This window comes from Exophiala spinifera (assembly GCF_000836115.1).
Source record: "Exophiala spinifera strain CBS 89968 unplaced genomic scaffold supercont1.2, whole genome shotgun sequence".
Lineage (NCBI taxonomy): Eukaryota > Fungi > Ascomycota > Eurotiomycetes > Chaetothyriales > Herpotrichiellaceae > Exophiala > Exophiala spinifera.
Genome location: NW_015622514.1, coordinates 3,228,241 through 3,240,352, shown reverse-complemented (window position 1 = coordinate 3,240,352; position 12,112 = coordinate 3,228,241). Strand labels below are relative to the sequence as shown.

Here is a 12,112-nt window from a genome sequence, read left to right as displayed (position 1 = left end):
AGAGTTGCTGTGTCTCTCAAAATGGAAAGGGAAGAAAAAGACACGAAAACGCGACTGCCCTTTTGCTGGGGGTCGACGCGAGATCACGTGGATGGTGTATGGTCAAATGACAAGATTCCGTGGGAATGCTCGCTTCAAATGACACGCGCTTCTCCAAGGTGTCCGTTGTTTGCCATCACCGCCGTTTAACGCATTTCACCAATATCCTTGAGACGTCTCTATCTGTTTCCCGGTATGAGAGAGGAGGACAAGAACAAAATGACCTCTCTTTCCAGCGTGAGGCCTGACTCCAGCCTTGAGGGTGTGATTTGAATCGATCTGTCTTGACCTGAACTAATGAAATGCAAAGGATGAAGAAACCCCAAACTTTTGAGCCCGCCAGACACATGGGTGCGTTGAATTTCAGAGAGCTACAATCCTCATGAAGCTTTAAACCCTGACTTTGTGTGCCAATCTTTGTAAACCCCGTCCAGACCAAGTTCCCAAGCACCACAGACCACTATCGGAAACTCTGCCAGACCAACAGAATGTGCGACTCATCAAGAGGTGGCTTCATCCCAGAGATATCAACTGCTTCTGGGCCTCTATACTCCACGTTGATGCAAGGACAAGCCCTGTAGATAACTCAAGGCAGTACCCCTCTACCATGTCGTTTGAGTTTATCCTCTTCACCGCTTCCTGGACTCGATGTGTCTGTCAACAGCAAACCAGACTTTGCTTCAACAACTGAGCTCACCAAAGTTAACTCACCATAAGGCAGGCCATTCAATGGTGCGGAGTTGTGACACGATCTTGCCATGCACAGACAGAGGCAATGGAATGATTACTGTTTTAACACGAGCCAACTTCACACCCTGTGGATTGTGGACACAAAACAAGACTATCTAGATGGGAGAAAGCCCATTGTCGAACCACAATATATGGCTAAGTGCTGTCTGTACGCTATTACAGTGAAAATTTGGAGTCAGCCATGGACAGCGTTTCTTTGTTCCCGATCGTCTGGCCAGCCAACATGCCACGTCGGGGACGGAGGCTTTGTCCTCCACTCTTTATCATCATGCGCTAGGATTTCCTGCTAATATTTTGTGTTCTGGGGAATACACAATCTCTCGGTCGACTAAACGCATACTTCTTCCGTCCGACATGGGCATTTATGTGTACATACGACACAACAGAATGCCAGCCGAAGCAGGATCATCCAGGCCATCTCGCAGCCGTCGGAAGTGTGACCCAAAGTGTCGACTACTATCTTGGGGCCTCAGTCAATAACCAGATGCCAAAAATAGCCGCGCTCAAAGGCTGACATTGTGTTGGTCGTCCAGATTTGCACAATGAACATAATGGCCAGCGTGTCACGTGCTGACTCCAATGCTTTATGCGAGGCTGTCTGTGAAAGGGGGCTCTCTGCCACCGACCTCTTTGTACCAGACAACAGACGGTCAATTGCTACTGCATCGACTCATATATATCGAAGCAGAATGAAGCACCATGGTTCATTCGAGTCCTACATCTTCACACAACGTGTTCGAAATATTCAATCTCAACCACCACCAATCAACCAACCCCCGATCTTTCACACTTCTACGGTCCTGGTGACCTTCTGCAGCTATACATATATATACTCGCTTCTTGTAAGTGGTAGCCCTGGCCCACCTCGTGTGTACAAGCTGATTGACTTAGGAAAGACATTCGTTCAAGATTCATGGCTCCCAAAAAGGCCGCTAAAAAGCCCTCCGTTGCCGCGGACAACGCAGTCACCCCGACGCAGAGACGTGACCGTTTGGACGCCTTCGTACGACGCCTCAGCCCACACGTGGTTGACAATAACATCCTTGAATTCTATCTGAGATCAAACGACTGGGACCTCGAGACCGCGCATGCCGAGTACATCCAAGACCGGACGAACCATCTCGAGCTCCTCAGGGGCCGTGGCGATAGAGACGCAGATGATGCCGAGGCGCAGGGGCTCTTCAACGCCTCGATGGTTATATGGAATGACAATCCAGAGCAGGAGCGTCGTGACGCCGCGTATGCATTCAACGAACGTGTACGAAGGACCACACTCAACACCCAACAACTCAGCAGGACTGAGGCTTCGCTCTGGCTCAACATAAACCACTGGGACGTTGGACTTGCCCTGAGGAACCTAACTAGTGTCGCTGGGAATGCGGACGGTATTCGACAGATGCTCGGTCGCCGGTACGACCGTATGAGGACCCCGCTGGCCGCTCCGAAAACCGAACGAAAGAAGCAAGGCCAGGACAAAACGGCCGAGAAGATCGCCGAGGACAAGCGACAGGAGCAAAGAGACGAGAGACTGGCCGAGTTTATAAATATCACCGGTCGCCCAGATTGGTATTCCTTGCTGACTTTCCTGGCAGATCGAGACTACGATCTCGTCCAAGCTGTTCAAGACTGGTACACTGACGGCGTGCCCCCGTTCAGTGGCACCACCAAGCGTGAGAACGGCGGTATGAGAGATGGTCCTGACGGTAAGCGGTTACCAAAGCCCAGGCCACAAGACTGTGTGCCAAGAAGCACGATGCCGAAGAAAAAGCAGGTCAACATTCCCAATGACGATGACGACTCCTCGTCCTCATCATCCTCCTCATCTTCCGGCTCTGATGAGTCCGAAGGCGAAGACAACTTCGGAGATGATCTCGACAGGTTTCTTTCCGATTCAGACGCCGGGTCTTCAACAGGATCGTCGCCGGCGCCGTCATCGTCGACCCCGTCAAAACAACAGCGTGAGCGTGTCCAGGGTTTCATCATTGATGATTACGCGGACGCTGCAAAAGCAAGCGCTCCTAACCCGCACCGTTATCTCCTCGAGTACATCGCCAAGGGTAAGTATCACTCTAACGTGTTCGAGAAGCGGGCCAGTCACTGGTGGCCCGACAGAGGCCAGGCAGATCCTGGAGCCAATTCGGGCCGAGTCGTGTTTGACTGGGATCTCCAGAAGCACGTCAACGGCCTGAATGCTTGGTGGCGACAGAACCGCAGTCGAGTGGCAGACGAGAAGAAGCGGGCGGCTTCTCAGAAATGGTCACAAGAAGAAAACGACTTCCTCTACGCATTGAACCTGGAGTTGCTGGACCAGCTGAAGCAGAAGCACCCGACGAAAACTGAAGATCAGCTTGTCCCTCTCGTGGTACCGACAAAGACCAAGGAGGAGTGGGCCAAACGGATCAACGAGAAATTCGTGGGTCGACTGATGCCTGGGTCTACCGAACCAAGAAGACCACGCGAGTCGGCCGCTCTGATGACGCAGCGAGGCCGATGCCCAGCCATCATCGAGAAGTTCAAGGTCCCGAAGGACAAGGTCTACGCAGCGAGCGCCAAGAGGGCAGAGGAGAAACGCGCCGAGAAGGGGAAGGCAAAGGACACGAAGAAGCAGGATGAAGGCAAGACGCAGCAAAGCCAGACGCAAAGCCAGAAGGGGAAGGGGAAGGGCAAGGCTGTGGATGCCGATGGAGACTCGGCCATGTCTGGTGTAGAGTCCCTGTCTTCATCATCCTCAGGTGGCGAGACCGCGAGACCGCCGGCATCGAGAAGCCCTACTCCTCCGGAATCGACCCCTTCGAGGTCAGAACGGTCTACTTCCCCCGTGGACCTGGAGGCGCTTCAAGCCGCAGCGATGTCTATCGTGAATGACGCCAACGGGCGCGTGACGGAACGTCTGGCGAACGCTGGGATAAATCCACAGGATAGTGGCTTCGCTGAAACCCTGCGAGATGGCTTGATCGAAGAGATTGAAGACCTGTTTGCGGACGGTGGCATGGACCCCATGCTGCGAGATTCTGCCCGTGCTTTCATCGAGACGCAATACCAGCAGACAGTCAACCAGCCTTCTAGGAAACGCACTGCGAGCCCCGACAGCAGTTCTGACGACGGACAGCCCGGCCCGTCCAGAGACCCAAAGAGGCGAAGATAGAGCTGAGGCGATGCCCAGGGCCAATGTACATTAAGTCTAGTCTTTCTCGGGTGTAGAATTACAATACAATGGACGTGCTCTCGTGAGAACAGAGCCATATTCGTACTGGGAATTGAAGTTTTTGACATTGTTCTTGCCCTGGAGATATCTTCACCCGCACACAAGAGCTGACTTTGGCACATCGTCGCCTGATGTGGGGCTGGGCTGCTGCTGTTGCTGGCCATCATCAACTCGTTGAAGGGGGTCTGCTTTCGTCTCCGATGATTCTTGCGCCGCGAGCTTGGCCAGTTCTTTCTTGCTGGGCTGCATTGCTCCCAGTTTTACAGCCTCTTCCGGCAATGGCCGTATATGGGGCTGACATACCCACCAAGGTCTCTTGTATTTGGCTTCTGTTTTTTGCTTCGGCGGCACATTCTCTCCGAGTGATGCCACTTCTTGTTGGCTAGACTCCTCGCCTGTCCCTTGCGCTTCAGCATCGAGTCCTTCCATGACAGCCTTTTCGACCATTGACAGGACATGCTCGTAGGCATCCATGTCTCCACATCTGGATTTAGCCAGAGCGTCCCGGATGTCTGTATGTACCGATACTAGTCGCCGGAGAAGGTGGAATAGGTGGCCCTGCATGCACTTTAGATTCGGGTCCGTTTTGGGCTTACTTTCTCGTTTTCTCTTCTTGCTGTTGGTGGCGCCGTTCTGCGATGCAGGATCCGTGATTTCTTTCGTTGAATCAGGTTTAGGGTCGCCGGGTATGTACAAAGGTGGTCGTTCAGGCGGTGCTCGGTCGAAGCTGTACTTGTAAATAATATCCATGTACCGCCGAAACACTGCATCCACGCGGTAGCCGCCTTTGTCATTCGGACCATACCAATATTCGCGCGGGTTATGCTCTTTCGGCGGCAATGCAAAGATTGTCGGATCGGAAAGATTGCCCTCGGCGCTCATGACTCCATCGGCACCTGTGGCTGCGAGGCAAGCGTCAATGTCACCGGAATTGAGTATGTTGCCATTTGCAAAAAGCACCGTGTCAGCTGGGAGGTTTTCTCTGAGGTAGCGGATCATAGACCAATCTGCGAGGCCTGTATTGTGCCCTTTCTGCTCACGCCGGCGCCCGTGGACGGTAAGGATGCTCGCGCCGGCGGATATTATCATCTTTGCGTATTCAAGTGTCTTCTCTCGTGTCTCTAGTATCCTCATCTTCGCAGTTACTGGCACCGACAGTTCGTTGTGGAGTTTGTTGATCATACTGTATATTGTGTCCCAGTCCTCTTGAAGGAATGCACCATAATGCCCATTTCTTGCGATACCCTGCGGACATCCTAGATTCAGATCCACAGCATCGCAGTATGGAGCTACATATTGCGCTGCTTCGAGCAATTCCTCCGGTTTGTTCGCACAGAACTGCACAAAAAGTGGTCGATCAAGTTCGGGGTTCCCATCTAGCCATGGGGGCAGTGAGGATCTCACTTTCGAGACAAGGCTATCTCGCGTAGGTCGGAAATAGGCGTCTCGGTGTCTTGGGCCTTCCTGAAAGAGTCGTGCATGGAGCATCGGCGTATATGCTAGCAAGGACTTCGATCGTTCTTCGTCCAAATAGGACCGAGTGAGAAGTCTCCAAGCCTAGAGGAGTGGTTAACGGGGATCAAGCGAGTGCCAGGGGAGATGGACCAACAAATTCTGAGCGGTCAACCATGGGGGCTACAATCCATTTTGGGCTGCCAATACTTTCATAGAAAGCCCGTCCAGTCACCTTTGGCCGGTCAGGAGTTGGCGCAGCCATGGCTGGGAGGAGAAGGAGTTGTAGTCGGCGAAGTGTCTCTGTAACTTGGATGAGAGATTTGAACATGAGAAAGTCGATAGCACGCTCCTTGTAGCAGCACCTCGTTTCTATTATGGCTGTCCAAGGTTTCCCATACAGCGACACCGGGGAACAAGGCTGCGGGTGTTTACAGGAGCGTCTACACGATGATGTTGGTAGCACCCGAGTGTCGGGTTTTGCGACAAAAATTATTGATAACTTCGCTTGATAGCTCTACAGCATACCGTAGACGCGGCTTATCAGAACGTGACCCCTTCGGCAAACCTGCCCTGTCTAAATCCCTGATCTGGTCGACAAAGTACAGGACGAGATGACCTCTTCCAAATCATACTCGTCTGTAAAACTTTATGCCTCGATTATCGATCACTAGATATCGACTTCCCTCGATCGTAGCATTCAGGGTCATAATTGATTGCCTATACAGAATTCAGACGGCTCTCTTCGCTTCATTCGCGATGCTTCAAGCTTGCCGAGTTCTGGCAAACGTAGCTACCAAAAGAATCGCCAACTCCAAGATCACACATATCTGGTTTGCCAGGGTAAGAGAGTTCTATCTGTTTGTCATTCGTAGGGTTCCGCACTGGCCTTGTGCATTTATCGTCACTGGCAATATCTTCAGCGGACAATTGTACCCGATCTTTGATCAACTGCTTACCTGAAGAAGAGACAGTACGTCCCATTGTCAGGACCTATCGAACGAAGAGTTTGATTCTGGGGACGCGGAAGGTCAAATCTATACCAATACATGTTGGTGTAGGGATACTGCTGACACGCATGGATCTAGTGCAGTCCACTTACCCATTTGCCGGTGAACGCGATACACAGGTTCGAAGGCAGGACATCATGCCTGCATGGTTCCCGGAAGCTCGTCTCAAGACAATAGAACAGCTTGAGAAAGTTAGTCTCGCATGTGTCGAAGCCTCAGAGAAACATACACCGCAGGTGTCTATGGGAGTCGATCTTGAGATGCAAGAGGCTACCAAACAGAAGTCTGCTGCAAGCAATGCGATTCCGTAAATCGCTATCATTCTGGGTATTCCATCCCCCTCAAGTTAAAGCCAAGGCCTTGAGAGGTTGCAAGATATTTGTACAAGTTGCTCTACATCGGTTCTTGTTTGTACGACCGACGGTTTGCTTCGCTTCCCCGCATACTGTTATGATTTCAATTGCCTCGAGCCGTTGTCGGGAGGCTGCAAAGCAAAGCTAGGCCACAGAATTGACAAATTGCCTCATGGCTCCGCCGAATCCGGATGCTCAAGCCTGGCTCCGTTACCAAGTCGGGTCAAGCAAACAATGCATTTGACCTCATACACAGACAGGACTCGATAGAGCTGCGGCTTGATACCCAACCCTCTCACACTATCTCGTGAGACTGGGCTCAATGCGTCAGCTGTGGGCTGCTATCTTCCCAACGATCATCATTGTCGGCCTCTTTGTTGACACTGGCGCCAAATATTTTGTCGATCCGGTTGTCTCTGTCCCAGACGATGCTCTGCTTTCCACTCTCGTCAACTTGCTTGAAGTATCGGATCCTATGTTGAGGGATCCATTCTTCTTCGGTGGGCTCGGAGATCCATCTAGTAGCTGGCATTTCTTGAATACCGTTGAAGCGTTCTAGATAGCCGATTATGTACTTTGACAGATCGAGACTGTCGTCCCATTTGAGCCGCTCCAGTACGTCTGTGTGACATGAGCAGATCTCCTGGCGTCGACCATGAAGCCAACTTACCCTGAGCGGATCTCATTCTGGAAGTTGGGGTTGAGACAGCTGGTGATGTGGCGCGCAACTTGGCCCGCCGACGTTGTTTCGCATATCGTTCTAGCTCTTCATTTCGCTTTGCATCATCAAATTGTTCTTGAAGCCTTTCCTCGGCGATTTGATGCAGGTGCTTCTCTGCGATGCCTCGTAATCGACTGATGTCCTCCAGTTGAGATTTGGAGGGAACCGACGCCACAGATTCTGTCGCCATGATGATAGATCTCGATGAGATTGTGTTGGAATACTTGACTGAATATGACCTGGTCAATGATTACGACGGACCTTGCACTTGATTATAGTTGCACTGGCTTTCACCGATGGCTGCGTTGTCAGGACATTATTACCTTATGAGCGTCGATGACTCTATACTTCGCGAATCCCCCATTCGGCGCAGCGCCAAGCAGGTGCCTGTATGGACTCGACCGTCGATCAGTAGCTGCAAGAAAGCACTCTTGAGCAACCTAGTGAGGCTGCAGCGATTGAGCTCGAACCAGGCGGAGTGCGGTCATCGCTACGGTCAGGGCCATGACTCACGACAGGCGAGGCTGAGCCACCGGAAGGGGCACTTTTTGGCAGTTCGCGGCGGCGCCTTTACCGATTGATGATTCGGAACCTATCTTTAGATGTATTGCGATCGATGACTCTTGGTGGACGGACTGTATGACTGGAGGGTGCAAGGTATTACTGATCCTTTGCCCGGCAACTCAGCCCCGAGCTTGGGCCGGTCCCTCGGGGTTTCGCTCTCTCGAGACCTTACCTAATGACTCGAAATCTAACATAGTTCTCAATCGACACTTTAGATCGACAGCGTCAGGATGCTGAGGATAGCCAGGACGGCTGCACCTCGAAGGCACCGCCGGCGAAAGCATGTGCTGTGTTCTGCCCACGCTCATTCAATATCCCACTTCCGAGTACTTGAACATACCGTGCCGGCGCAACATACGAGACATTGGCCAAGGGGCACTGAAATCGGTTATGAAAACGCCTTGAAGCTGGCAGTTAAGCAATATGTGCCTCTTGGTAACCCGAAACCGGGTCCTGGCGACATCACATTTATTGCCGCCCATGCCAATGGCTTTCCTAAGGTGCGGCCCCAGATCCATCATTGTTGTGAAGAAGTATTATCGCCAACACCACATTAGGAAATGTATGAGCCACTATTCGAAGATCTCTACGAAGAACTGAATAAGCTTGGGCGGCAGATACGCGCCATCTGGATTGCAGACATTGCCCATCAAGGCCAAAGTGGTATCCTCAATGAAGACGCTCTTGGGAACGACCGTATGTTTGACTACGAGAGAACACGGGACTTTTACTGACAGAACAGCAAACTGGTGGGATTTTGCTCGAGATTTGCTCTTTTTGATCAATCAAAAGCAAGAGGAGATGCCTCAACCTCTTGTCGGAATAGGCCACTCAATGGGAGGTTCACAATTGTATGGGGAGCCACGTCTCATTCACTATGACGACGCTGACGACAAACAGAACCCAGCTTGCTTTGTTGCATCCACGATTACTACAGGGACTCATTTTGATTGACCCAGTCATTCAAACGGAGAACCCAAGCAAGACCTTTGCTCGAGCTTCGACATATCGTCGTGATCTTTGGCCTTCGAGAGAGCAAGCAGCACAAATCCTGGCTAACAGCAAGTTCTACCAAGCATGGGATCCTCGAGCACTTTCTCGGTGGGTCAAGTATGGTTTGAGAGATCTGCCTACGGCGCTTTACCCTCAGCGTGGGAACGGCGAGAATCCACCGGTCACATTGACGACGACAAAAGCACAAGAGGTGTTTTCATACCTGAGGCCGAAATATTATGGCCGGCCCGAGCTCGCGCCCGAAGAAGACCGCTCTGTGTATGGGGATATGCATCCCGAGGACGTTGAGCAAGGATACCCTTTCTACCGACCTGAACCTTCCGAGATATTCCGGCGACTGCCTGAAGTCAAACCACCGGTTCTATACATCTTTGGAAAATCCTCAGAGCTAGCCACGCCAGAACTGAGAAGAAAGAAACTGGAGACAACAGGCATTGGAGTTGGAGGAAGTGGAGGACATGCAGCCGGTCGGGTCAAAGAAGTCGTTCTTGACAGCGGCCATCTGGTGCCGATGGAGAAGATCAGGCAATGTGCAGATGCGGCTGCTTCTTTTGTGAATGAAGAAATATCTTGTTGGCAAGAGATGACTGAGGCCTGGCAGCAGCGGTGGCTTCAAAAGTCGCGACAGGATCGAGTCAGCTTAGACGACCAATGGAAGGAAATGATAGGACCCAAGAGGTAGACTCTGGAGACCACGCTGCAGACAATAGAGGCACGAGCTATTTATCTTGAGATTCACGTTCCATTGACGTCAATGATTTTCGTGCAGAGGGTGAATTGATCGCTTTGGCATCGCCTTATTGTCGTCGAGGCCGGTGAATAACGCGGCGCTCAATGTTTACATGCCTGGAGGGCGCGAGGGAAGGTGAGCCGAGGCACCCGGCACGTGACTGCAAAATTGCAGTTGACGACAATCTGCGCGACTTTATCGTCCGCTTCTCCGTCACCGCATCCAAACATCCTCGAAGCGCGGTTTGTCTACGGTCGAGCAACGCGCAGGTCAACATGGTGAGTACTTCGACTTACTGACCAGCATACCCCTCTGACATGTTCAGGTCTACAACTGGGAGCCTCACAAAGATGTATTGTACAAACTCTACATCGAAGAGCGCAAGGTCAGTTTATCCCAGTTGTCGCCGTGCACTGTTGGACTAACACCCGACAGTCGCTCGAAGAGATTATGCAATACATGCGCGACACCACAGACTTCAACCCTTCCAAGCGTGCATTCCAAACCCAGTTCCGGCGATGGGGTTTCCCCTCAAAGCGCAAACCCGCCCATCGCGATGAAGATCTAGTTGAACGCGTAAGACAACTCTGGGAAGCCAACTACAGCCAACGGAATATGCTTGCAGTTCTACATGCCGAAGGTCATGATATCAAAGAGCGGGAACTCATGAGGCTACGTGCAAAACATCGATGGCTGATGAGAATTCCGAATGGCGCGAAACAGACGCCCATGGACGAGGAAGAGGCTTCTTTTGAAGCGCAGTTGCTCCGTGTGGCTCAAGAAGAGAACGCGCTCAACGAGCAATCTCAAGCCATGCCGAGTGTTCTTCCTGAAGAACCTCCCGAGGAATTCGTTCAGAGACAGCGAGAGCGCCTCGAGCAACTCAAGGAGATCAGTGAAGAGCGGCGAAAGAAGAAGAAGCGTCGTCGCCGAACCAAGGAATATGCTGGACTTCCCGCGGACCCCCCTGGCCCCCCGCGATTTCCTTCCGAGACTACACTGGAGGAAAGCAGAGAAATCCTGTCCTTGTCCACAAAACAATACCGCGTGATTCGTGACCAATTTCAGGCGATGTGCGAAGCCGAGGGAGTTTTGCAGAAAACTGTTGCAGGAGCCGACAAGTGGCAAGCCATCAAGAACCGACTCATTCACGAGAGTGACATCTTGCAAGCCAGGTTCTACACCGACCCGACAGATCCTACCGTGGCCAAGAAAAAGGAGCTTGCCTTGGATGTCATTTGCACTGATGTCACGAAACGCATACGGACGATGGGCCGCCGTCTGACCATCTTGGAATCGAAGAATGTCCTAGGCCTCAACCCTAAGCAAAGCCGACAGATCCGCAGTGGCTTCTACGACATTCTCATGTCTGAGCACTACACCAGCAAGATCGAGATGGGTCCGGAGAAATGGCAAGAACTCAAAGATAGATGGATCGCCAATACTCCTTTACTTCAGCACATTCTTGCTCCAGGCGCGGATGATCCTTTGCATGAAAAGAAGAAAGCTGCTCTCGAGCTCCTATGTCGGGACGTCATGAAGCGTGTTCGAGATGACAGAGCCAAGAAGAAGGGTACATTTAGACAAAAGCCAATACCAGCCTCAGTCGATCCTGAGTTGGAGGCGACCGACCAACCCACCGCAGACAACGCGTATGCGCCTCTACAGCCAGTCAATCCATTCAGTGAAGTTGCGGCCGCCGCACAAAACACGGATCTCTCGGTTCTGCAGATCGATCCCGACTTGCTTCAAGCTGCCGAAAGCAGCGTGGCCGCAGCGCCGGTGTCCGCCATGATTCCTGTCTACATTCGACCACATCCCAAGTCTACGTTGTACGGCAACACCAAGATGTGGCTGGGATCGTTGTCGGCTCGGACAGTACAAGAACTTCACGCGATGCTTGCGGTCAAGTATCCCAACACGAAACCTGCTCGCATCGAGGGTATTGAAAAGGACGCTTCTGGCAACGAAATTCCTTACCAGATTGACGAAGACGACGAATTGGACGCATATCTTGATCACGTTCAAGGCCGGAAGGCAACATTCGTTGTCCTTCTCCAGAACGCATGACGGGGATTATGGAATGTTGAGGCAATGCAATCAAAGCAACTTTATGGAATTCAGTGATAATGGGATCGGCGTTCCACTGCTAATATGCTCGGGGATGAAACTTCGACCTAAGAGGCCAAAGTGTATCAGGTAGATTTCTGCAATCAAGATCATTTTCTCTGAGATCAACATTAAGGGAAACATTTACTACTCCGTGGAGGGCGG

The 12,112-nt window shown here is 51.8% G+C and overlaps 5 protein-coding genes across 5 annotated transcripts; 3 read left to right on the top strand and 2 right to left on the bottom strand.

Moving 5' to 3' along the window:
- Positions 1-1,702: 1,702 nt before the first annotated feature.
- Positions 1,703-3,934, top strand: PV08_03482 (uncharacterized protein; the record flags this gene model as incomplete). The annotated part of the gene is made up of 1 exon (XM_016377834.1): positions 1,703-3,934. One exon carries the CDS (start codon positions 1,703-1,705, stop codon positions 3,932-3,934), a length of 2,232 nt encoding a protein of 743 aa, XP_016239404.1.
- Positions 3,935-4,084: 150 nt separating this feature from the next.
- On the bottom strand, positions 4,085-5,711 carry PV08_03481 (uncharacterized protein; the record flags this gene model as incomplete). The annotated part of the gene is made up of 2 exons (XM_016377833.1): positions 4,085-5,551; positions 5,604-5,711. 2 exons carry the CDS (start codon positions 5,709-5,711, stop codon positions 4,085-4,087), a joined length of 1,575 nt encoding a protein of 524 aa, XP_016239403.1.
- Positions 5,712-7,128: 1,417 nt separating this feature from the next.
- Positions 7,129-7,720, bottom strand: PV08_03480 (uncharacterized protein; the record flags this gene model as incomplete). The annotated part of the gene is made up of 2 exons (XM_016377832.1): positions 7,129-7,430; positions 7,480-7,720. 2 exons carry the CDS (start codon positions 7,718-7,720, stop codon positions 7,129-7,131), a joined length of 543 nt encoding a protein of 180 aa, XP_016239402.1.
- Positions 7,721-8,324: 604 nt separating this feature from the next.
- On the top strand, positions 8,325-9,790 carry PV08_03479 (uncharacterized protein; the record flags this gene model as incomplete). The annotated part of the gene is made up of 4 exons (XM_016377831.1): positions 8,325-8,594; positions 8,652-8,790; positions 8,837-8,945; positions 8,995-9,790. The coding sequence occupies 4 exons, from the start codon at positions 8,325-8,327 to the stop codon at positions 9,788-9,790; spliced, it is 1,314 nt and encodes a 437-aa protein (XP_016239401.1).
- Positions 9,791-10,113: 323 nt separating this feature from the next.
- PV08_03478 (uncharacterized protein) lies at positions 10,114-11,908 on the top strand (the record flags this gene model as incomplete). The annotated part of the gene is made up of 3 exons (XM_016377830.1): positions 10,114-10,116; positions 10,164-10,223; positions 10,274-11,908. The coding sequence occupies 3 exons, from the start codon at positions 10,114-10,116 to the stop codon at positions 11,906-11,908; spliced, it is 1,698 nt and encodes a 565-aa protein (XP_016239400.1).
- Positions 11,909-12,112: the final 204 nt, after the last annotated feature.